We start from the raw sequence: 27,195 nt of genomic DNA, 5'->3' as shown, positions 1-27,195 counted from the left end.
GCTTTCTGATTCAAAACTTGGTGAAGAGGAGCTGGAAATATTTAGAGTTGCCACCCACTGAATAAATCCGGGCGTTAGAGCAGCCTGATGAAACTCTCCAAACCATCATATAGTTAATGACGGTGTAGAGGATAATTCTCGGATGTTATGCAATATATAACACAGCCTACTTTTATTTGACTTAAGAAAAAATGTCTTGTTGAGGAAGGAAGGAAACGGTCATGTAGCCCCCACCCCCCGCGGGCAACACCCAAACCCGGGCTGGCTGAAAAACTCAACGCCTTGCCATTTTTCTGTCTTTCTTGTGAAAGACTGTGCCGTGACGCAGCCGCCGCCCTTTCGCAATCTCTCTCTCTCTCTTTCTCTCTATCAGTTTCTCTCTGAGAGTTTCAACCTTCCCCGCTACTGCTGCGTAAGTGCAGCGAGCCTCTGTGAAGCGGCTGGGTTTATATATGCGCCTATTTTTAGCCCCGGTACGTGTAGCTATTTTTAACCAATATGAGCTCATCGCTTCTCTGCTCGACCAATCAGAACACAGGCCGAGCACGTGTGTGGGCGGGAAGCACAGAGAGGGAGAGAGAGAGAGGAAGAGAGAGAGAGAGATGAATAAACGGACAGCTGATGGAAACTGGGCTGGCAGTACGGGAGCGCGCGCGACCATCAGCGCGTTCTCGTGCTTGTGATGTTAAAATAATAAAGAAATAATAAACGTAATACACTGTTAAATCACAATTTAAAATAACCAAATATTTTTACATGTATTATTAATTCTACAATTTTTCGTCATTTTTATATACATATGACAAAAAAGTATAAAGTTGATAAAGAGTAAAAGATAGATAGATAGACAGACAGACAGACAGACAGACAGACAGACAGACAGACAGATAGACAGATAGACAGATAGACAGATAGACAGATAGACAGATAGATAGATAGATAGATAGATAGATAGATAGATAGATAGATAGATAGATAGATAGATAGCAGTTTTTAATGAAATTGTGTGATGTAGGGTCTATTCTGGGGACTGAACTGAACTTACAGAAGGTGGTGAGATGATTGAAGGAGATGTGTTCACTGCACTTTTAAACATCATGGGAAGCCCCTTGATTGAAATGCAACAAAGAGGACTTTTTTAACTAATCATGCCCTTATATACAAACAGTTGTTGCAGGAAAAAGCATGGACTATTTATATGTGATGTGAATCTCGAGTTCCAGCACTTCCCATAGGAGTTCTGTTGGATTGTGGAAGCCATTTGAGAAAAATATGGTGAAATCACTGCATGTTCAAAAAACCCATTTGAGATTATTAGATTATTATTACATTTTTGTTTAAAACAGGGGTGCCCAAACGTTTTGTTATGAAAGGCCAAAAACTAAATTTGATTGAGGGCTGTGGGCCGAAGGTAAATATACCAAACTGTAAATAATGCCGGGTTCCACACAATTCATTCAGGTTGTCCCAACACAAATTGATTAAGTTAACAAATTTAAGTAGATTAAACATAAAACAATTAAGTTGTCCAAAAAAAATCTCAAGAATTGTGTTGTTTAAGCATATTTTGCATAAGTAGGTTGAACAAGCAGCAAAATATATATTTTTATTATAGTGTTTATTATAGTAGAGTATTATTACATTAAAGTTTCGATGAGCAATTTATTTATTTATTTATTTATTTATATATAGAACTGAACTTGTTGAAGGTGGTGAGATGACTGAGAATATATTTCATATTATTAATAAATAAATAGGCTTCATCATATTAAATAATGCAATAGATTTTTTTTCACATTTTATAATGAACTTATAGAATAAAAACATAATTCCTTTTTTAATACAATGGAGATCAATGCCAAATACACTAGTAAAGCTGCACCTGCCTCTGCTGATGTCTTCTGTATGGTCTTCTACCATTATTCACAGTGTATTTTTTTAAAAATAGGATTCATTTACAACCATTAATTGAAACATTTAATTTTAGTTTGCTTGTTTGTAGCAACAACAATAAAACAAACTACCCCCAAAAAAATACCTCCCTCCTGGGAATGCGGGCCAAATGAAAGTTTACCAAGGGCCAACTCTGGCCTGCATGCCCTAGTTTGGGCATCTCTGGTGTAGAGTATTATACCACCAGCAACAATCCGAGGCATTGATCCTGGCAGGATACCTAATTCTTACCACCTAACTGTCACTGCAGAAATTGAGACCAAAAAAAGAAACTGAAAAAAAAAAATCGTTTGGTGACCTTGTGCAAATTGTGGTCACAGTTTCCTCTTAGCTAGCAGAGGTGTCACCTACATGCACTCTTCTTCTGCTGCTGTAGCTCATGATTCAAGGTTTGATGTGTTTTTGTTCAGAGATGTTCTCATTCCCTCTCTTTTAATGGGTGTTTTTTAGTTGACTTTTTATCAGCTCAAACCAGTCTGACCATCAATGAGACATTTTCACCTACATAACTGAATCACACTGGATATTAATTCTTTTTAGCACTATTTTCAGACATGATTGTGTGTGAAAATCCCAGTAGGTCAGCAGTTTCTGAACCACATCACATTCAAAGTCACTTTAATCACCTGATTTAATCACTGCTGACTTTGAAGTTACCATATTTTTTTCCACTCCTACACTGAAAAAAATTATTCAAAGCTGATTCCTTGGATTTACTCATTTTTTTATGTTAAGTGGTTGTAAACAATTTATTTGGCCTGAATTTAAACAAACAAATTAAGTTGAACATTGCTCAATTTAATTTGTTTATTTAAATTCAACACAAATAAATAGTTTGCCAGTTTTTCAGTGTACATGCCTAAATAAATATAAGTTGCTGGCATGTGAAATTTGCATTAGAGCAACTGGTGTACATAATAAATTGTCTGGTTAATTGTATATATATATATATATATATATTTTTTTTTTTTTTTTTTTTTTGATGCTATTATACTGTACATATGTGAGAAGAGTTCAACACCTGTATCTAAAGCAAATGAACTTCCTATCGTTCTACAGTTTCCTCAAAAACTAGATTGAGACAACATCGACACCTGGTGGCCAATCAGAATATTTCTGATACTATTTTGCATTGTTTGATAAAACATGGAACTGTAGTATTTTGCTTTGTTATGCTCGTAATGTACTAAATTAATTTTTATTTAAATTATTAACGTCACCGCAGTTAATCATGATCGCGCGCGTGTGTGTGCTAAAAGTACTACGTGCAAATGTGTACGTTCACAGATGTACACATGTTTTGGGCCTGCCCCAGCCTGATATACTTGGAAAACTCGGAAGATGGAAGGTGAAAATCTCTGAAGAACAGGAAACTGCACAGAGGGATAAGAGATAAGTTAAGTAGATTAAAGTTTTAGCTAGTTAATGTTAGACAGATTTGCAGATGTTGTAAATTAGCTAACATTTTTGCCGAATAACATTGCTGCTTATAAATTTACAGAATATAATGGCCTACAGCAAATACAAATCAGCATTTAATGTTTATCACATTAGCACAATGAACCATGTTTTATATGTGTAGTAGGCTAACGTTAGCTAGCTATGGTTTTGGCGGGATTGCCATTTGTAAAACCAGATTTGCTACATAGCCAAACCATTTAGTGTGGCAAAACCAGTTAATTTTACCTCTAAAATGTTTTATTTGTAGTAAAATCATATTTGTTATATAGACGTGAAATATGCGCGGAAATGTACAGCCAGTCATTGTCTTAAAATTAATCTTTTAAAATTGTATTACCTCCAAGATAATAGATAGAAGATATTGTTTTGCATATTGATATTGTAGCATTAATGTACGATAAAAGTGGCATTGTGTCTTATTACGTTTTTCTCAACCCTTGTGCACTTCAAATTTACTACCCTTTGGTTCTGAAAAGGATGAAAGCATCCACTGAATTAAACTGCAGTAAAAATGCATCAGATTATTTTTTTCAAATTTATTTAACATAATATGTTAATCCACCTCACTCCTGATCAAAACTACTAAATGTTTTTAAAAATTACAGGATTTCAACTCCTTAATTGCCAAGTTCACAAACTATGTCAAAATAACGTATTTTCAATATAAAAAGTAATTGTGGGTTGGATTTTTTAACCTTTTATCACAGTCTTGGACATGTGAACGATTAGTAACAACATTGGCATTGATGCATTGTTAGATTTTCATTTTTTCTCCCTAATATACTGTTTGTGGCTGTTTTTCACCTCAATGACTACATTTCATCCATTATAACCACAGTTGATGGTGCATAAATACACAGCCTTTGTTTTTATTTGCTCCATGTAGTTCTGAGAGCTGAGATGCATATTTTGATTTTCTCAGACACATCAAGGTAAGTGCGCAAATGTCACTCTCACACACATACACGCACTTTAATTAGCTGTTATACTCCATATAAAATCCAGAAACAGCTTTTTTTTGCACAGGCCTATCTAAAGGGTTAATGGTGCCAACTGATTTGACCTCTTTCCAAAAGAAGGGATAACCACCAACAATCAAAAATGCATGATTATATGGTGTCATGGTTTTGCAATCAAAAAATGTGGTTATAATCAACGTCAATGAGGGCAAAAACAGCCACCAACAGTAAATTAGGGAGAAAAAATGCATCAAAGGCAATGTTGTTTCACATGTCCAAGACTTTGACAAAAGGATAAGAAAAATGCAGTGCACAAATACTTTTCATATTAAAAATACATAATTTTGTGGGGTTTTTTTCACCAAATCAGTGACATCATTTATGAATTTGGCAATTAAAGAGTTAAAATGCTGTAGTTTTCTAAGCAATTTAGTAGTTTTGTTCAGCAAAATTGGAATTTATTTACAAATATTTATCTGATGCATTTTTACAGCAGTTTAATTCAGTGGATGTTTTCATCCCTGACATAACAAAATGGTAATACATTTGCCCAGTCTATCGTTAAGTTTCTAAAAAAATCTTAAAAAATGTATCAAAATAAGATTTGTCACCAAAAATCATTCAGTTATTTGAAAAACAGAAAAAAGTTATGGCCAAATTGAGACTCAAAATCACCCATACCTAACAATACATAAGGGTTCATTTTACTTCTCGTGATTGCTAGTCGCTAGAGGGCGTCAAATCCCCACAGTCCAGTTTTATTTCTAATGATCTCAATGATATTTCCATAGAGTAAAGAAGTACAGTATTATGATCTTAGAGTTTTGAGTCTGCCGACAAGTCTAATGGTGCCATTTGGGGATTCATTTTCCTATTCTTTTGATCTTTTTTCTTAATTGTTTATGTGACCTGATTCATCTCCTATTCATTCTAGTGCTGTTTTAGATTTAATTAAAGTGTGTGAGAGCATAAACAAGACAGTGAGGGTGAGGGATGAAAAAAGAAAACCAACATGAGATTTAATCAGTCATTAAGCAAATGAATCCTAAGAGAGGCTCACACTCGGCAGCTGTCTTATTCTTAAAAAAAGACATAGACAAGAGGGTAGGGAGGGAGGGAGGGATAGACAGAAAGAAAGAGAGAGCAAGAGAGGGGTGGGCACAATTGGGACAGTTCCCTCCTTCCCAGCCGGGGAGTGTTTGAAAGAAAGGAGTGAATGATAAGAGGAGAGAGAGATCATGAAGAGTTAAAAGATGCAGAGAGATGCAGAGGGCAAGACAATAACAAGAGTGAAGAAAACAGACAGAACGCAGTACAAATTCAGCTCGTAATATTAGAAACACAGAAGAAGACAAGAGCAAGAGAGGATTTTACTGCAAAACTGACCTGAGCAGGATTATATTACACTGCACTGCTCACTCTCACAAACACACACACAGTTACGCAGAGGTGTGTGATGCTGACAGCAAGTAGACAGCGTTAGTGCTTGTGCTGTTTTTGAGCAGAGGACGCAGTGTGTGTGTCTTTACTGTGCATTAGAGTCTCATAGAGTCAGGAGGATGCTGGCTCTCTTCTGCTTAATTTTACTGTCGGCACCTCTGATGGAAGCATGGAGATCATCACAGCCACGACTGCACTTCCAGCACTCAGGTGAGGACACTGACTCTCCATTGACTTTTTTATTGAGCTGTTTGTGTTTTTCTGTCTTCAGGCCTGCAAAACAACCTACCTGCTTTTAACATTGAAATCCAGGCATTAATGTGTGTCTTTAATTATTATTATTATTATCATTATTAATATTATTCGTTCATTCATTTTCTTTTCGGATTAGTCCCTTTATTAATTAGGGGTTGCCACAGCGAAATGAATCGCCATTATTATTATTATTATTATTATTATTACAATTATTATTATTATTATTAATTAATTGATTTTCTTTTTGGCTTAGAACCTTTATTAATCAAGGGTTGCCAAAGTGGAATGAACCGCCATTATTATTATTATTATTATTATTATTATTATTATTATTATTATTATTATTATTATTATTATTGTTAATCAAACAAATGTGTAATAATAATAATCATTGGGCCACTTAACATATGCACTATTCAGTAGCACAGTACTGTATTTATTATTTTCTGTTAGTATGCATAGGTCATAGTGCAACTGATGTTTATTGCTTTCTGTTGAGCTATAGGATTTGTTTTTATCTCCTAACCCTTGGACAACTCTTTAACATTTAACATTTTTACCAGACATTATTCAGGGTTTTAAGTCCTTTTCTTCCAGAATGTATGTGCTTTCGGAATAATGCAATGATTATTATTCACAGTACTAATAACATATAATAACAATACTAAATCGCGGTCATAGTTTTCATTAATATTTTTGAATCTTTTTTTTTTGTAGTTTCTATTTTAATTTTAGGTAATGCTTTAGTGCTTTTGTTGTGTGTTTTGTTCATTATTAGTGTTTATATGTCTGTAAAGCTTTCATTTTCTTTTTTTGATATAGTTTTCACTTTAAATTATTAATAGTAACTAAGAGTATTGAAATGCCTGTATTTGGATGACTTTTGTTCACCATAATATAATTAGTATAAATATTTTTCTACTGGTGTACATGTATAATAGTAGTGAGACATCTGACTTTACATTGACTTTTGTTGATTTTCCAATGAGATGCTTGTATTTCCCAATCCTTCCCTAATGTCGTTTTGCATTTACATTTGCATTTATTATTCATTCATTTTCCTTCGGCTTAGTCCCTTTATTCATCAGGGGTCGCCACAGTAGAATGAACCGCCAACTTATCCAGCATAAGTCTTTGCTTCTGTTCTGGGAAATATCTATACACACTCATTCGCACTAATACACTACGGCCAATTTAGTTTATTAAAATCACCAATAGTGCATGTCTTTGGACTGTGGAGGAAACCGGGCACCTGGGGAAAACCTATGCGAACATGGAGATAAAATGCAAACTCCACACAGAAATGCCAACTGACTCGAACCAGCGACTTTCTTGCTGTGAGGTGACAGTTCTATGAGCCCCTGTGTCGCCTTGCCTTTATTACTACACTTCAAAAAATACTGACGTTGTGTTCAACCCAAATGTAGGTAAAAATCAAACTTCAGCATAAACTAAACTAAATTTGTAGTCTAATTTTAACACAGCGGATGGGTTGGTTCGTAATTTGTCCAAATTTGGGCTGAAACAACCCACCATTTCTAGAGTGCATCATTTCTAAGCCATTAATCTGCCTGCACTGTTGATGATTTTAGGTTTTACTATCCATGCGGAACCATATACACATAAATAATCTTTCTTTGCTCCCTGCACAAACCCTTTTACCCTTTTTAACCCAGTTTCTCCCCAGTCATCTATAATCAGACGTGGTTGTTACGAAATGAGTATATCATGTGTGACATTGAGTAGACTGGTACTGGTTGTGTTTCCCCATGACCTAGAAAAGCCTGCGCAGATACATCCGTTAGTCCGTCACACCTCTCTGCATATCAGGGACAATCCAGAGTGTATGTAAGAGAAAATAGTATAATAGAGTGCGTGTGTGTGTGTGTGCGTGTGTGTGTGTGTGTGCACATGATGCATGTATGAAGTGTTTATGTTTCGAAGGTTTTATGAGCAAGCCAGACATGTATCCTAATGAATCTGTGTACGTCTCCATGAATGTGTGTGTTGTGTTGACTTGCATCTCTTAATTACCCAATTACCCTTTCATTCGCACAAACTCCCAAAGGGTATGAGTATAAGTGTGTGTTTGTGTAAAGGAGCGGCTGGTGGTTGATTATAATCCCGCTCATTTTAGCTTGATTTCCCTGAAGAGATGCTAAATGACAGCTCTTGAGTAGCACACACACATTTATACTGACAGTTCTGTGCCTTTGCATACAATGGTTCAGTAATATGCCCCGCAATCTGCCAGTTTAGCTGGGGTCTTCTATATGGTAAATATATATTTGTACTGTATATACAGTTGAAGTCAGAATTATTAGCCCCCTGAATTATAGTTTATTTTTTTCCATAATTTCTGTTTAATGGAAAGATTTTTACACATTTCTAAATACAATAGCTTTAATAACTCATTTCTAATAACTGATTTATTTTATATTTACTTTATTTTACAGTAATTAATATTTGACTATATATTTTTCAAGACACTTCTATAGAGCTTAAATTGACATTTAAAGGCTTAACTAGGTTAATTAGGTTAACTAGGCAGGTTAGGGTAAAAAAAACTATCGAAAAAATATATAACTAAAAGGGGCTAATAATTTTGACCTTAAAATGTTTTTTTTTTTTTATTTAAAAGCCAAAATAAAACAAATAAGCCTTTCTCCAGAAGAAAAAATACTATTATCAGACATACTCTGTCTGAGTATTTGCTAAAACATATTTAGCAAAAAAAAAATTTATATCATATTATCAGGGTATCCGCAGAGTCTTAAAAAGTCCTAAATGTCCAAAACAAAAATTTAGGCCTTAAAAAGTCTTAAATTCACTGAAATATTGTCTTAATTTTCCTTTGTTATGTACCCAATCAATCCAACACACATCCAATCACCAACAATAAATTAGCAAAACTATATTCATAACTAATATGATAACAGTCTGTTGTGCATACATAGAGTTATGTTGAAAAAGTATGTATACAAATAAATTTGTCTGAAATTTCATTCTTCGTGGTCTTAAAAAGTCTTAAATTTGACTGGGTGAAACCTGCAGAAACACTGATTATATTATGTTGCGTTGTGTTGCGCTGTTACGTTACGTTATGTTATTGTTATGTTATATTTTAATATATTAAATTATGTCATGTTTATATATTTATATTATATTAAGTTATGTTGTGTTGTGCTGTGTTACGTTGCGTTACGATATGTTACGTTATGTTATATTATATTTTATTATTATTTTATGATTTTTATTATTTTATTATTATATTATATTATATTATATTATATTATATTATATTATATTATATTATATTATATTATATTATATTATATTATATTATATTATATTATATTATATATTTGAATTTGGTGCACAAATCAAGTAAAAAAATAATAATTTGGGCATCCCTGCTCTAAACTATTTTAAAATGCAATTGTTGCATATCATTTTTATTTTATTTTAAATAATAGATGTCTTCTTGACTCTGAAATACATTTTAATAAACATATTGATTGTGAAAATATATTTTATAGAGCTTATTAGCATACATTTACATAGCCAGAAAAATAATATAGATATTTTTTTAGCATATGAGTTGTTTGATTGGCAGCTGATTGCACTTCAGTAGGTGCAATTATAATTATGAGCATCAACAAATGATGGTCTCTAAGCTCTAATTGGCATGTGCTCATTTGAGTGCTATAATTATGATGTATACTCATATTCTGCTGAGGTCAGGGGTCATGGTTAGTGGGTCTTACTGACGGAGAGTTGAGAAATTCCAGAACACAGCAGTGTGTGTTCACCCAGTTTATTTTAGCTGCCTGTGTGTTTGTGCATGAGCTCTGAGCCTTATAGTCACACCTGTTAACATTTCCACCACACACATATGAACACGCCAACTGGCGGATTGAGCAGTAATAGCTGATCGTTCAATTTGCACAGGAAGTCTCCACTGGTATTTCTCGTGCAATGGTAGCATATGGGATGAGTTGTGCCTTGTGAATCACATCTAAAACATATATAGGGTAAGAGAATTTGTGATTTGAAGAAAACCTATTAATTTAATTACAAAAAGGTCAAATCTAAACAAACAGACAAAAACCTCATTAAAAAAATCTAAATAAAAACCTCAAAAACATCAGAGAGCCAAATGCATGCAAATATTATGTTTGATTATTTGTTAGACATAGAGACTTAAAAGTATTTTTAATTTTGTAAAATACAAAAGTTATGGAATAACATAAACACTGATTAATATGTTGGCGTGGCAATGACATAGCCAGAGTGAAAAACTGATTTGGGTGAATTTTAAAAATATTTTTAGCATGTAATCCATAAAAAAATAAACTGCCATCTGATTATTAAATAAACTTTTGAAAACACTATTGGTTGGGTTTAGGGAAGAAGGAGGGTAAATCAGGTGATTTGTCAGTCAGTCGACAGCGGCCTCTAGTGGATCTTTCAGAAGAGCAGGCGAGAATGGCACTCGTGAGAGAATTTTGAGATCTCAAAAAACAGACACAGTGGGTTCGAGAAAACAATAATTGCAAAAAAATTTTAGCTCCTGGGACTTATTTGGCGCTCTCCAGAAATGTATATAGAGGTATGTTTTCAGAATGAGCCTGGGTTGTTATTAGTGCTGCATAAGCATTATCTGAATAAATTTTACATGGATAAAAAATAAATTTTAACTAAACAGATTGTTGCATGTTTTACGATATACATAAATAATAAATTGTTTTCTTTATTATTTACCACATATATGTAGACGTAAAAAGTCATGGAAAAAATAAAAATAAAATCATTTCTTAATGTTTTAAAGTAAAATATTAATCTCTGTGTTTAAATCTTTATCATGACATATGAATATATTCCACATTTTTAAGTTATTTTTTTATTGCCATTCTGTGTTTGCATTGCAATCTAAAGTTGCAAATACTGGCAGATAATGGTCAAAATAATTGGTATAATTTTTTTTTTAACCAAGCAGCTGGGTTTGTCCATACCCAAATTTGGGTTGAAATAATCCAGCATATTTAAAGTGCTTTAAGTATGTATAATGTTTCTTAGCTGCGTCACACGCAGCACATTTGTGCTAACCGAGTATTCCCACATCAGTCCCTCTCATGACTGAACTAATCTAATGTTCAGATATACACTCACAGCTTGGCCCGGTTAAATATACAGCACTAGCTCTACATGTGGCTAAATATACCCTCAGCTGGTCATAGAATGATTGACAGAAGGGTTTGTGGCTCACTTTGCGAAAAAGACAGTTGTGGATACATCATTATGGTGTAAGACCATCAGAATGTCTCACAGTTTGTCTAATTTAGTTTATGGCTAAAAAGGTCATGAGTCAAACTGATTACAGTTTAAGGCGACCACCAGATTCTAAACCACCTAGTCATAAACACTCATACTTACAGTTAAACACACACAAGACAGGTGGAAGACCAGCCCCTAATTCAAGAGAATTTAACACACGCACGCACACACACACACGCACGCGCGCGTTACATAGGCTTTATACTGTGAAAAAACTCTTATTATATTATCTTACCCTAACCCTACCCCTAAACCCAATCCTTTTACAAAACCTGTGACTAGCTTTAAATGTCAGAGACCCTGTTAAGTATGATTTTTAAGCTTTTTGAATCACGAAGACTTACACAGGGCATGTTCTCATAAACCACCTCAACATTGTAGTATCTAGGTCATACCCATGTCATTGTACAAATGTGTCCTCATAAATGACATAACCCAGTACAAACACTCATATATATTACTTATTTCCTAACAAGTGAGTTTTCTGTACTGGTTTTTGGTTTTCTTGTGGTAAATGTAACGTGTTCCGTGACATTTACAAGATGTTTTATTGACATTGTTCTGAAGTTAAAACACGTATTCATCAAATTGTGCTGTTTTTGTCAACCTTTTAATGTTAATTAATATTTTTCTTGTGCTGTAACTATAGTAGGGTTGTTTCGATACTGATACTAGTATCGGAAATGCTTTGTTTTCAAAAACTCGCCAATACCGATGTCAAAATATTGCAATGTCGGCGAGTATTTAATGAGACATGCCCGCTGGCTTTGCTTAACACTGCAAACCCGGAGTCAGTTCTTCTACAAGAAGTTTTGAATTGTTTTATATTATTTTATTAAGTTTCGGTTATTTTCAGTATTATTCATATACATTTTTTATATTTCTTAATATTTTACAAAGATTTTTACACAGTTATATTGTAAATTGTATAACTTTTTTCAGTTTACGATGTTTGACTTGTGGCTGATCTTGTTTCAGTAAAGTACAGTAAATAATATTACTACTGAATGTCTGATAGTAAAAATGTCAGATAATAAAAATACCCTTGTTCACTGTATGTGTTTGGTAATGTTTTATTAATTAAGTCTTAATTAAGTTTTATCAATTAAGTATGAAGCAGATGGATCATTCCGCTGGGGTGACCCCTGATTAATAAAGGAACTAAGCCAAAAAGAAAATGAATGAAGTCTGAAGCACACCATAAAATTTATACAGGGCAAGTAGTATTCAAAACTGTTTCAACAGATACACACTCAGGGATCAGTTTAGTATTAGGTATCGCTGATACCCTGAGCTCGGTTATCAGAATCTGTATTGTGAAGGGAAAACAGGGTCTCGAAACATCCCTAAACTAAAGTACATTGCTTTCATGTCTGACTTTGTCTCATTTGCACTCTCAATCACTAATACTGAAACTAATTTTTAAATTTGATGATCGTTTTGTACTTCATAATATACTAAGTAGGGGTGTTCAAACCTGGTTCTGGATGGCCACTGTCTTGCAGAGTGGAGCTCCAACTTCCTCAACACCTGTTTAAAAGTTTCTAGTTTGGCTGCATGCTAGTACAAATTTTTATCCCCTTTACTTGTTAACTTCCTCCCATTTAGTTGACTTTTGTTGAAGTGCCCTACTGGAGTAACATCTGAATGGGTTTAAATAGAACGCCCTATAATCCCTACAACATTTGCGAACTACACACTCTAAATGCAAGTCACTGTCATGACATCACAGTCGCATTGCATTGTGGTAGATGCTGGGTGTACATACAAAGGGTCGAGAGTATGTCCATGTAAACTTTCCTTGTCCCTTTTGATGAAGTGAAATACATTTTAAAATACCAGGGTAAAGTCTAGATAGGATATAGCTGCGGATACGCACATCAATATAGCATCATTTTTGTGACACTGTATAAGAATGGTTCATATTTTTACAGTGCTGTGATGGTTGGGTTTAGGGTGGAGATGGGGTTAGGCATTAATAAAATACAATTTATTGGGTAATTTAATAAATAACATAAATAATATGTACAATTACTGTTTTGCATTACTGTGAAGGTTGGGTTTAGGGTTAGGGTAGACGTTAATAAAATACAATTAATAGGAAATTTAATAAATAAATAATTCTCGGCCGCAATTGATCTGATTTAGCAACAACCAAATATCTGTGAGTATTCCCTCAATGGGGATAGGTTGACTAGTAGGATTTGATTAGCTGGTTCAGGTGTGTTTAATTAGGGTCTAATTTAGGCTGGACATCAAGGGCAGGATTGGACACACTGTACTGTGACATGATTGGCTATTATTGATTAGGCTATTTTCACATGACTGAAACTATTAGTGTTCAGCAATTGGAAATCAATTGGAAAGGTAAAATATATGACAAGTTTTTTCCTTAACAAAATGGGACACTAAAAATCTTGAAAAAATGAAAGCAAAAATACAGGACTGTCCTTAGAAAATGGGACATCTTGACACTCTATACAGCTGGTCCGTGTAGTATCAAATTCTTTTTTACTAGATGTGAGATTCAGGAGTAGGCAAAACCTGACCCCACTACACACACACTTACATAACCATACAGTACACTCATGAACATAAACATCCTTCTTTCCACAGCAACTTCACCGAAGGAAAGGGGCAATGAGTAGAATTGGTGCTACTGGGAAAATCCAGGAATGTGTGTGAGGTTGCAGGCTGGGGCAGATTGTGTTCAGGTCTTTCATGACAGCTGAAATTTTTGTGTGTGTGAATAAGTGAGAGAATATAACCTTCAGATTGTGATAAACATGCAAACCTATATGGAGAAACCAATGCGATTCGTATGTAAATTGTTTGTGAGTGTGTTCATGTATAATGATATGACATTGCACTCTCACAGCAATGAATTCATTTTCCAACATTCCCAGGGCAGGCTTTCAGTCTCTTTGTCTGTTCTACTCATCTCATGGGTTATTTTATCTCTCCGTCTGTCTCGTCAACTGTTCAGATTTTTGGAACAGGTTATATTGACCAAAGGTGAGTCTGTCTGGCCCAAATATGAGTTTACATGAGTTCATTGTGATTTGGTGGTTTACTCGATGGCTCAGTGTTTTTAGTAATACTTGTTGCTCTTTCCACGTGGCCTGGAACTTTCAGGTTTTTATAACTACAATAAAAGCCTCATGAAAGTGGCTCATATGAGTCATGCACTGCATTCCAGGGGCCAGATTAACTAAATGGGAAATTAGTTCAGGAGCACCATTTCACAAAAGCGCTGATGGGTAAGGAAAGTTCTGTGAGTGATCTACTGACAATAGGCATTAAATAATAGTGAAATACAGTAAACTGACTTCAACAAACTGTCAGGAATAATGTTGCATTCATTTATTTAAATACCCTTCCATTTGAGTCTGGAAATCCAGATTGGATATAGGTCTGCACAATATATTGTTTGAGTTATTCAATTATGAATATAGATGACCAAAATCGGGCGTCACGGTGGCGCGGTGGGTAGCACGATCATCTCACAGCAAGAAGGTCGGTGGTTCAAGCTCCAGTTTCCCCCACTGTCCAAAGACATGATAGGTTATAGGTGAATTGAATAAGCTAAATTGGCCGTACTGTATGTGTGGGAATGCAAGAATGTATGGGTGTTTCCCAGTGTTGGGTTGCAGCTGGAAAGGCATCCACTGCGTAAAACTTAAGATGGATAAGCTGGATAAGGTTCATTCCGCTGTGGCGACCCCTGATTAATACAAGGACTAAACTGAAAAGAAAATGAATGAATAAATGAAGGACCAGAATCCACAGGTCAAAACACATGAGATTTGTGGAGACACTGCAGAATTGAACTATTAAGGAGTGAAAGTTTAACATTTTCATGTGTTTTTAAGGCCTTTGTGAACATTTTAAGAGTTTAAAGCAATTTAAGAGAACATAAAGAGCATAAAGTTTTAAAAAACTAATTTTATTGAATGATTTATATGATGAAGACTATGCAATGCTTTTTTACATTCGATTATTCAATTTCTGTATCAGAATACTGTTAGACACTCCATTAAACCATTAAAAGTCTGTTTATTTCACTTTAATTTTTGCTCCATTGTGTTTATTTATGACTATAGTTTGTTTCTTATATGTATATAATAAATTACTTAAATATATTTATATTTCACTCCCATACAAATCATCCCAACAAATCTAAAGTATTGAGTTTCCAAATAGAGCTATTTTAGTCTTATGGTGAAATTGTATTTATATCGCAATATATACTGCAAAAAATATTGCAATGACAAAATTTTCCAATATAATGCAGCCCTAGTTGGATAATTGGACAGGATAGGTTGAAATAATTCAGTTTTTATTCAGTGATTAATGTTTTAAATTCTGGTCAAATTTAATAAATCAAAGCTATTGTATATCTTTAAAACTCTTGGGATATGCAATGTAAAAATATCTGTAAATAAGCAGTATTCCGTGTTTTGTGACTCATCTTTTTAGTTCTTCCCATTTATTTATGCTTTTAAATTGCATTATGAGATCTTGATGACAACATTTAACCTAAAAATGTAGCAAAAATATACATAACAGTACAAGAACCTTGTAATAAGCTGCCAGTACATTTTCAGTTATTTTACAGACTTATTTCTTAATATATTATTTCTTATACACTATATTATTAATTTAAACTTCTAAAAGGTCAAGAAAAGTCACTTTGTTAAACTGCAGAGTTGAATTTTCAACATTAAAAGTCGACAGAGCAAAGATCAAGGTCCCATTCAATTCACAACCATAAATATATGCAAAACACAAAATTCTGTTAAATTGAAGCTGTTAATTAATGGATATTTTTACAGTATAGAGCAGGAGTTGTAGACCATTTTATGATATAGCCTTTTTTTCTTATTGTTATGTTCATATTGTGTCTTCATATTGAAAGTTTGTAAAAAAAACGAACAGGATATATTTTCCAAGGTTTTTCAGTAGAAGTGGGATGGATCTTCTTTTCCCAATACATAGCAATAAAGCTAAATTGCATCATCTTTATTGACCTGTCAGATGTAAAGGATGATTAGTGATGGAAAGCAGAAATGGTTATTATAAGCTGAACTCAGATCAGTCAAAAGTGTCTTCAATCATAACACAAATGTCTAAAGTAACATATCTGCTTGTTCCTATGTCTCAGAGCTGATGCGCAGCGGCAGACTCGTGTCTCTCTCTATGCCTGCTGGCGATCTGAACTCTCTGCTGCCGGATGAAGATGGACGCCGCCTTTACATCGGTATGAAGGACCATCTGCTGTCCACAAGTCTGGATGATATTACTCAGAACCCCCACAAGGTATGTACACACACCCACACGCACACACACACTAACACTCACTAGTATAACGACAGTTCACCCAACAATATACTGTACGTTCTGTCATTATATACTAAACAATGTAACAAAATGCAGGTCTTTTCCATACAATGAAAGCATGGTCTGTTAAGCTCAGGAAATGTAAAACTCCACAATAAGACCATTTTACATACAGTGCTCAGCATATACAAGTACAGCCCTCACAAATCTGTCTTTTCAATTCATATTTTTAATAGGAAGCTAAACAATATTATATCTGTGTATATAGATTAGTCAGTACTGAAGCCAAATCTGGAGCTTATCTAACAAAATAACTCATGATAATGGTCCAAAAGCTAGCACACCCAAATTAATGTTATAGAGAAATATTAAATACGAAATTAAAAAAGAGGGAAAATCAAGAGAAGCAAAAAAATGGAAAATTTAATTGAAATTTTGTAGATTGTAATATTTTACTTAAATTTAATTACATTATCTTTCAATTTCCAAATGTTTGGTGACTAAAATATTATTTTAATTAATATATCTGTTTAATAAATCTGTTTTGTTTAAATACACCAAAATACATTGCCTATATTCAATGAGAAATTGATAAAATATTCAAAATGGGGTGTACTCATGCTGAGGACTGTATGTTACACACATGAAAATAATCGTTCTTTAAAATCTATGGAAGCTTTTACCTTTCACAAAAAATTCTCTATAGTGGAAACAGCTTTTTTTATATAAAAAAATAATATTAGTTTAAGAACTGATCACTGAAGTGTTCTAAATCGCTGTATAAGTCCATGTTCAAAACCTTTATTTTCGATATTCTTGAATCTACAGTGAATTCTCACACAAAACTATGAAATGTCTTCAAATGACTATATAATATACATAATATAAACTGATTAAACTGTATTTTTAATGTATTTATTAGAGGTAGATGACACTACTCATCATTTAATTTCTTTTATTTTATAAAGAGATTATTTAATTTGATTCAATTGCATAAAAAATGGACAAGAAAGCTTCCATTCACCAATTCTCAGTAAAACTAATCCAGCCTCTTCTTTTTTTAATATGAAAACAAAAATTTTATGCATGATCACTTTTGTCTAATGTTGCCTAAATGAGGCTACGTGAGTATTTCTGCATGTGTGAGTAAGACTGTGTGTATAATAAGAGCCCATCCCTGCTTTTCTACATAACTAAGTGTCTATTCATAATGATTTGATCTGAGCAATTCTAGACTGGCATCCAGCTGTAATTCCTCACATGATACTTGATGAAATCAGCAAATGCATCAACATTTTAAATGACTGAGAGGTTTTTAAGCACACTTGTGCAACAAATTATTCACAATGTGTTTTGTATTTCAGATATACTGGCCTGCAAATCCAGATCGGATCCAGGACTGTACAATGGCTGGAAAAACCCTGCAGGTACAATAAAACAAAATTTGATGTACTACAGATTATTTTGAAGTGCTTTTTAAAATGGCTTAATCACTGCAAATAAAATAATGTCAGTTAATTTTCTCTTTTAGTCTGGACTTTTTATTTGTTTATCACCGATAGTTTCATGTTCATGTCACAGATGGACTGTGCTAACTTCCTGCGTGTGTTAGAGCGGTATAACCAAACACACCTTTATGCCTGTGGGACTGGAGCGTTCAACCCTCGCTGTGCCTTCATCCCTACCAACCTCTTCCTCAGGGTAAAAACTAAAGTACTACATTTCCAAGCACATACAGTATTTCCTATAAGTAACTTAGAAGGAAATCTCAAAAATATGTTAAATATGTAACAATGTAGTTTAAGTACAAATTCCCACTACTAACTACTGATTATTACCTGCCCATCAGTAAGATATTGGCTGTTTATTAGTACTTATAAAGTATGATCTCATTCTACATCCATAATTCTACCAAATAATAGGCAAACCCAACTACTACACTATTAATAAGCAGCACATTAGTAGTTGATTGAGCTTAAATTCACAATAAATAGTCTGGTATACAATAGTATATAGTGATAGCAGAAATTGTACAATAAAATAAAGTGTGCCCATTACGTTGATTTTAGATGAGCAGTGTTGGGAAAAGTTACTTCAGAAAGTAATGCATTACAATATTGAGTTACTCCCCCAAAAAGTAACTAGTTGCTTTACTTACTTTTGAGTAACTTTTGCATTACTTTTTCTGACCTGGCTGAGGCTTGATCTCTTTCAGAACTTGCAGGGTTTTTTTCTTCTTTTTTTTTATTAGGAAGCTCTGAGATTAACAATGCACCATATCACCTATGCCTTCATTTACTTAAAAAAAAAAACCTTAAAAAATAATGTAGAATAATCTTATCTTCGGAGAACTTCCTGACCCTCGAGTTATTTGCCGTATAAACAGATTAATGAAAGTGTAAAGTGATGTGTGTGCTACTTTTGTACTTTTTGTCTCATTGGTGAAGTAAAATCTTTGTCCATTAAGACTATAATCTCCTTTTCCCTTTCTTTTTAATGTAAGGCTCTGCCATATTGGTTTCTGTCTGTTCCTGCATTCTCTCATTGAGTGCGGGATTCAGCGTGACTATGTTCATTTTAATTCGGCTATTTATATTTTATAAGCTAAATAAATAATCTATATAGTAACTCGCTTTACATTTTTTAAAAAGTAGCTCAAATATTATTACTTTTTTTTAAAAAGTAATGCGTTACTTTACTCATTATCTTCAATAACCATAAAAAAACATCAAAAAATAATAATGTAGGATAATGTTATCTTCTGAGAATTTCCTAACCCTCGAGTTATATGCCGTATAAACAGATTAATGAAAGTGTAAAGCGATATGTTTGCTACTTTTGTACTTTTTGTCTTATTGGTGAAGTAAAATCACTGTCCATTGAGACGATAATCTCCTTTTCCCTTTCTTTGAACCGAGAAAACTTCCATGGCAGTAATATACGGCTCTGTCATCTTGGTTTCTATCTGTTCCTGCATTCTCTCATTGAGTATGGGATTCAGCGGGACTACGTTCATTTTAATGTAATGTCTAATATATTTTTAATTCAGCTATTTATTTTTGGTAACACTTTATTTTGATGGTCCATTTGAGTATTAGTAGACTGTCTGCTTAATATCTGTTGATACTGCTTCTTCAACAGACATTTAACTGAATATAAGAAACTTTGCAAGTACATGTCAACTTACAATCCTAACCCTAACCCCTAACCTAACAACCTAACCTTATAATTTAATGAGAATCAGTTGTCATGTAGATGCAATGTAACTTAAATTCAACAAACGGACCATCAAAAGAAAGTGTGACCTAATTTTTTATAAACTAATTGATTAAACTAAAAAGTAACTCGCATTGCATTTTTAAAAAAGTAGCTCAAATATATTACTTGTTTTTTAAAGTAATGCGTTACCTTGCTTGTTACTTAGAAAAGCAACTCATGTTACTTGTAATGCACAACCCCCAACACTGTAAATGAGTAAAAAAACATATGAGAACTTGAAAATTTTTGTGTTTGAGTAAAACATCATTTTTGTTTTATTCAGTAAATTATTGATGAAATTTCTTTCAGATTTAATATTGTTGCCACTTGGAGCATTTTTTTATTATTTATAAAAGTAAAAGTGTTTCAGATCATTATTTTTTATTATATAATTTTATAATTATAATTATAACATCCTTTTGCATTTAACCACAAAAGTGTTACAGATACAAGCTTTGTTAAATAGTTATCAAAAATAAAGTGTAGTTAGGACTGTCGCCTCACAGCAAGAAGGTTGCTGGTTTGAGTCCCGGCTGGGTCAGTTGGCATTTCTGTGTAAAGTTTGCATGTTCTCCCCGTGTTCAAGTGGGTTTCCTTCGGGTGCTCCGGATACCACCACAGTCTAAAGACATGCGCTATAGGTGAATTGAATAAACTAAATTGTTTGTAGTGTATGTGTGTGAAAGCGAGAGTGTATATGTGTTTCCCAGTGATAGGTTGCAGCTGGAAGGGCATCCACTGCGTAAAACATATGCTGAATAAGTTGGCGGTTCATTCCGCTGTGGCGACCCCTGATTGATAAAGGGACTAACCCAAAAAGAAAATGAATGAATGAATTATATTAAATGTTAAATTAAAAAGTGTTATGTTTAGAATATGGAAACACACTGTAAATAAAGCTAAATATTGTGGTATTGAAATTATTTAAAAAAAATTCAAGAATCAAACAAGCTTAAACAATAGCAAACAATTGAACAACCTTTTTTTAGGCTGAGGAGCAAACGCTGCAGGATGAAGACACTGAATCAGGGAAGGGGAAATGTCCTTTCGACCCTCACCAGAGGACAGCAACCGCCATCATTGGTGAGACAGCATGTTTACAGTTTGTCTGCAGTTTATCTGTTTGTGTAAGAACATGCCAGTGTAACTCTGATCTAAATCTGTGTGTGTGTGTGTGTGTGTTTTTTTTTCCTTTTCAGACGGAGAGCTGTACGCAGGCATCTCATCGGACTTTTTAAGCCATGATACTGCTTTTATTCGGAGTCTGGGGGAGCGACATGTGATTCGCACCGAACAATATGACTCTACATGGCTGCAAGGTGACACATGTGAATGTACAAACCACACATCACTTCAGCTAACACTCTCAGCACTTACGAAAATACACACAGTATGTTGTTGACAATGCGCTCTATCAGTTAAACACAAGGGAATGCAATCGCAAAAACAAATTCATGTGTTAGCTAACAGTATTTTTGTCTCTGCAGGCGCTGAATTTGTGCATGTTGCGGCGATGTCAGAGAGTGATAACGAGGAGGATGATAAGGTCTACGTGTTCTTCACTGAGCGCGCTCAGGAAGCAGAAGGGGCTGCTGGGAAGGTCTTGTATTCCAGAGTGGCCCGCGTCTGTAAGGTATCTAGCAGCAGTGTGCTTCTACATGCCCGACTGCACTTGTGTGTCCCTGTGCCTGTATGGCCACCTCTGCGAAGCTGATAGGAAGTCCTGGGTGACATATAACTATTAAATGTACTGCATGCATGAGTATATTATAATATTGTATATAAATTATAATAAAACCAAAAATATAGTAATAATTCTAAGAATTCGAGCATACATTTTTTGTTAAAATGAATGTCATACTGTAATTTTGACTGTGAAGAATTATTTATAGTAGCATTACAAAAAGTATCATAGTAGCATTGTGGTAGAGTGATAATGCCATTGAACTGCTACACTAAAGAATGCTTTTCTTACTTCGGATTTGTCTTATTTCTAGTTCAAATATGTAAAATATTATTAAATCAAGAAATATTTTCTAGACAAGTACACTCAAAAAAATGATTCAAAGATGATTCCTTGGATTTACACATTTTTTAAAGATAAGTGGCTGTAAGCAATTTATTTGGGTTTAATTTAAACAGGCAAATAAAGTTGAACATCGCTAAATTTTATTTGTTTGTTAAATTCAACCCATATTAATAGTTTGCAACATTTTTTTAAGAAATCTTTTTTTCAGTGTATACAATATTATTATTATTATATATATATTTTTTATTATTATTATTATTATTATTAATATTATGTTTCTTTATTTAACTAGGTAAAGACCCATTGGGATCGAGATCTCATTTACAAATTGTGCAAGTTGTGCAAAACATAAATTAATAAAAATAATATAAAAATACAGTTTAGGCTCGAACCAGCAACCTTCTCACTACCTACTGCGCCACTGCGTCACCCCACTTTTCATAATATTCAGAGAAAAAATAGATGATTTAATATAGACAGTTTTGAATATATGTGATATGTGTATATCACTGAGTATGGCTGAATATATGTATTCTTTTTTAATTTACATAAATAATATAACAAAATCTTTAAAGTCACAGAATATATCGTTTTTCTTAGAGTAAACCTAAAATATCATCAAAAAATGAATATTCTGGTATTAATTCAGTGTGTCTTTCTCTCTTTCTGTCCCTTTCTAGAATGATATTGGTGGTCAGCGTAGTTTGGTCAATAAATGGAGCACTTTTCAGAAAGCTCGTATCGTTTGCGCTGTACCAGGACCTGATGGCATACAGACACACTTCGACAAACTCCGTAAGTAAGAGATAAACATGTATACATTTTGACACACTGTGCAGTATGTGCGTATATACGTAGGTGTGTGTGTGTGTGTGTGTGTGTGTGTGTGTGTGTGTGTGTGTGTGTGTCATGTGCCCAAACTTCCCTGATTTATGAAACAAAGTTTATCAGTACGCACATACACTCCACGCACACAGACACACAGTCAGACAGAAACCGGTTTCTTATCAATCAGTCTGTGTAAACAAAGCCTTTGCATAGAATAAACAATTCCTGAATCCTCATTCTGACCAACGTCTTACTATAATCTTATAACTCACATTATATCTGTAAGATATACCTTTTAAAACCCACGCATATTCAAATGTTCATCTCAGATATCAGATGACCATGTTGAAGAGTGAACATGTGAACGCAACACAAAACCCAACAATAATCACAAATCAGGAACGTCTTCCATATCTGACTGGAACTTTATCAAATCAACGAGCGTCTCAGAACAGAACTAGTCATTGTCCAGCGCCATGCTAATCTGTAAACAGCTCAGTTTACGTAATTTGTTTAACTGTGCATGTCCAGTTATGTTCAACGGTTGGAGAGCTGTGAAATCTGTTTATTTCTTGGCCTTCTGAAGTATTTAGAAGATGTGCAACAGCTACATTTTTCCCGGCTAACAATGTAATGTTTACTTTGACTTGTGAATGTTAAACATTTTAATGAATTTATAAGTTAAACATGCTGTAATGGTAATAAGCATCTCATCTGCGCTGTACTTTTGCCCTATGGTGGTAATCTATAAGGATTCTCTTCTCTGTCGTGTTTACATTGTGCTCTACAGCCCCTAAACAACTACATCTCCCACAATCTCCGTTCACATCAAGGACCCTCATGTGTCCCTGGTTATGATGGCTCGGACCACACTGCAGACAGTCAATGTTAATCAAGAATACTGAGTTTATGTGACTAAACTTGCATAAACTGATGGTCAGATGTGAGTTAATCGGAGTAGAGCTTGAATTATTGTGTGTGCTTATGAACAAAATGGAACTGATGAAGACTGATTAGATCTTAACAGACAGAGAAAAATACTGACTGGTGTATGTTTTGGTTAGCGAGATCGAAGGTCCTCCAGAATGCGTCACGGTCTGGTGTGAATCTGAAGTAAGTTTAGATAATGTTCATGTTTTTGTGTGTGTGAGGGTGATACCGACCGTTTCTGTGGCTCTGGTTTTGAACCTGAGCTGAGTTTGTGTTGCGTATCTTCTGTTTAGGATTTTTAATAATGCTTACTTGATTTGTCATATGAGTGTGTTTAGCTGCAATTTGTCCGAGTGTCTATATGTATTTGTCAAAGGTTTAAGCTTATAATAGAATTTTTATATTTTTTGAAAGGTCCTAAACTTAATGCCACATTTATTTGATTAAAAGCTGTAAAACAGTAACATTGTGAAATATTATCACAATGTAAAGTCGCTGTTTTGTATTTTTGATATTGAAAAGTTAAAGTTTGGCCCTACATTATTGAATGAAATGCAAAGTATTATCATTTTAGAACTATTCAGTCTTTAAATATTTTTTAAAAATCATACCTGGAAGAATTATGTAAATGTTTTGTGTAAATTTTAATATTTGATATTTTATGTGTGTCTAATTTTGTATCTGAACTTTTTGTGACGCCATTTTGACCAGGACTCCCTGGTAGAAGAGATGCATATCGCAATGGGAAATTCATTGCAAATAAAGGATGAATAAATAAATAAAATTATGTAATGTCAAATTAATGAATATTACTTATATATGTCGTTCATTTTTACCAGTAACTTTAATATGAGATATTTTGGCTTATATTAATTGAACACATAAGTTTCTGTCGCTATGGCCCATACACAAAAAAGGTATACAATAAGTTAACTTTTAAAATAATAATAAAAAAATTTAAGACAAACAGAAACAGAATTGCTTGGAAAAAAGGAGGCAATTAAATTATTTTCTCTCTTTTTTAAAATAGTAAAAGTCCATAAACAGAATGTGGTGTGAGCTGATTGATGTCAATTGTCAATGTGAGCTGATTGTATAAAAAAGAAACAACTGAGAATAAACAAAAATCATGAATCGGCCACAAATTTTCTACAACCTAGACAATTATTCTCACAACATACACTTTTCAGTTTCATAAACATGTTTCAGCCAACTAGCAATTAGCACCTCTCATATACTTGCCAACACAGGTTTTTACTTCAGTTGGTCATTAGCAAGAGTTTATGTAGGCTATGGTCATACACGTTTTATTGTCATAGAGCAGCTCAGTTTTCTTGATTAGGGGAGAGCGAGGATGAAAGTAACATTTTTCATAAAAAACTACATTTAAAAAGATGATGTTTTAGCACTAATATATTTTTGCTGTGGTGTCTAACTCATAAGAGTGGTCAATCAAAATCAGGGGTTATTTTGTATCAATGTAGAACAACGCCTATATAACTTTACTTTAAACAAAAGTTGTACATTGTTACGTTTGACCCCCTCAGCAGGGATGAAAGTAACACACAGGTGGGTCAAAAGTAACAACGTTATTTGCTAGATTTTCTGGCTTAATCTTGTTTATTTGAAATATATCTGACTATGACCTTGTTAATGTTCACTGCAAACACATTTTGTCCTTTATTTTTGTTAAAAATATTAAACTGCATGCATTTTCATTTTAAATTTCAGCTCCATTAAATGTTTTAAAACAGTTCAACAATGCAAAATGTTAACATTTTCTAAAATGTTTGAGTATTTTTTTTTTTTTATTATTGCCAATATATATGAATTTTTTAAAACATTTAAATCCAAACACTGCAAACTCTAATGTGGAAGTGAAAAATAATGTATGGCTATTAGCAGTGGGACATAAATAACAGTGGTACTTTTGTCCCTACAGGAACATTTGCCATTTAAACCTGATTTACTTTTAAACTGAAAACTCAGAGATTGCAAACTTAAGGATGTGTTATTGCAATAAATAACCTGTAGATTAATCATTAGTGTGACACATGAAAAGAGAAACAAAACTTGTAATAAGAAAAAAAGAACCACTTAATTTTCTTTTTGCACTTAAAAACAGAATTTTGGAGCTATAAAATCACATGATATTTGGCAGCCCCATCAAGAGTTACATGCTGAATGTGCTTTTATAGAATGTAAAGCAAATATTGTCAAGTGTATCTGTCAGCGGACTGCAAGACAAGGGTGTAACATGAAGGGGTGTAACTTGCAGTTATCGAGATCCCATTGAACCATGCGAGATGTCATAACGAGATGTTGTTGGCAAAATGGCAGAATAGCCTATAACAGAGAACATTTTCACCAAAGGCTTTCATGAGTTTTGTCCAAATGTATCCACAACCAATTCATTTGATAAGTTATTATATTCATTCAGACGACGCGGTGGCGCAGTGGATAGCACGTTCACCTCACAGCAAGAAGGTCGCTGGTTCAAGCCTCGGCTGGGTCAGTTGCCGTTTCTGTGTGGAGTTTGCATGTTCTCCCCGTTTCCGTGTCGGTTTCCTCCGGGTGCAACGGTTCCCCCACAAGTTCAAAGACATGTGCTATAGGTGAGTTGGATGAGCTTAATTATCCACAGTGTATGAGTGTGAATGAAGGGGTTGCAGCTGGAAGGGCATCCACTGCGTTAAAACATGTGCTGGATAAGTTGGCGGTTCATTCTGCTGTGGCGACCCAAGATCAATAAAGGGACTAAGCCGAATAAAAAATGAATGAATTAATTATATTCATTCCTTTAGCAACTCCACCATGCAACTCCACTCGTTGACTTCTTTGTCCGTTTTGTCATGACCGTTAGCCTAATCGGCATCATCCTGTATGGTTACAAATAACAGTACAATGGTGAATGCATCAAGTATGAAAGCCTTTGCAACTCATGGCTGTATGTTAAAAACTGTGATGGTTGGGATTAGGGTTGAGGTAGGTGCAGACGTTAATGACTATGATGGTTGGGTTAAGGGTTGGAATAGGTGTAGACTTTCATAACTATGATGGTTGGGTTTATGTTTGGGGTATGTGTAGAAATTAATAACGAGGATGGTTGGGTTTAGGGTTGTGGTAGGTATAGACATTATTAACTGTAATGCTTGGGTTTAGGTGTGGAGTTGGTGTAGATGTTAATGTACAAAGCCATTTTGCCACAACATAGTTTTGACATGCGAGTCTCCATAACTTCAAGTTACGCTTCTAACGTACTACAAGTTATGTCCATTCATGTTACGCCCCTGTCTTGCAGTCCGCAGACAGATCCTACTCAATGTTGTCAGGGCTTCGAGAAAATCGCTTTGTTACCTTCGTCACCCTAAATACTTTGCATTTCTGAACCACCTGATGGGTAAT

General features: G+C 34.1%; 1 protein-coding gene across 2 annotated transcripts in view; it reads left to right on the top strand.

Annotated features, from left to right (window-relative positions):
• The first annotated feature begins 5,600 nt into the window (after positions 1-5,600).
• The window catches only part of sema3h (sema domain, immunoglobulin domain (Ig), short basic domain, secreted, (semaphorin) 3H), a 37,708-nt gene continuing 16,113 nt past the window's right edge, over positions 5,601-27,195 (top strand). For both annotated transcript variants that reach the window (XM_056464374.1, XM_056464373.1), the window contains exons 1-8: positions 5,601-6,023; positions 16,570-16,724; positions 18,110-18,172; positions 18,327-18,446; positions 20,993-21,086; positions 21,203-21,322; positions 21,491-21,636; positions 22,713-22,827. In XM_056464374.1, the coding sequence (XP_056320349.1) occupies positions 5,933-6,023; positions 16,570-16,724; positions 18,110-18,172; positions 18,327-18,446; positions 20,993-21,086; positions 21,203-21,322; positions 21,491-21,636; positions 22,713-22,827 (904 nt within the window). In that variant the 5' untranslated portion in view covers positions 5,601-5,932. The remainder of the gene's footprint in view (positions 6,024-16,569; positions 16,725-18,109; positions 18,173-18,326; positions 18,447-20,992; positions 21,087-21,202; positions 21,323-21,490; positions 21,637-22,712; positions 22,828-27,195) is intronic.

The sequence above is a fragment of the Danio aesculapii genome, chromosome 8 (genome assembly GCF_903798145.1).
Source record: "Danio aesculapii chromosome 8, fDanAes4.1, whole genome shotgun sequence".
NCBI classification, from domain to species: Eukaryota; Metazoa; Chordata; class Actinopteri; order Cypriniformes; family Danionidae; genus Danio; species Danio aesculapii.
The sequence above is the reverse complement of the archived record's forward strand: the minus strand, read 5'-3'. Positions and strand labels throughout refer to the sequence as shown.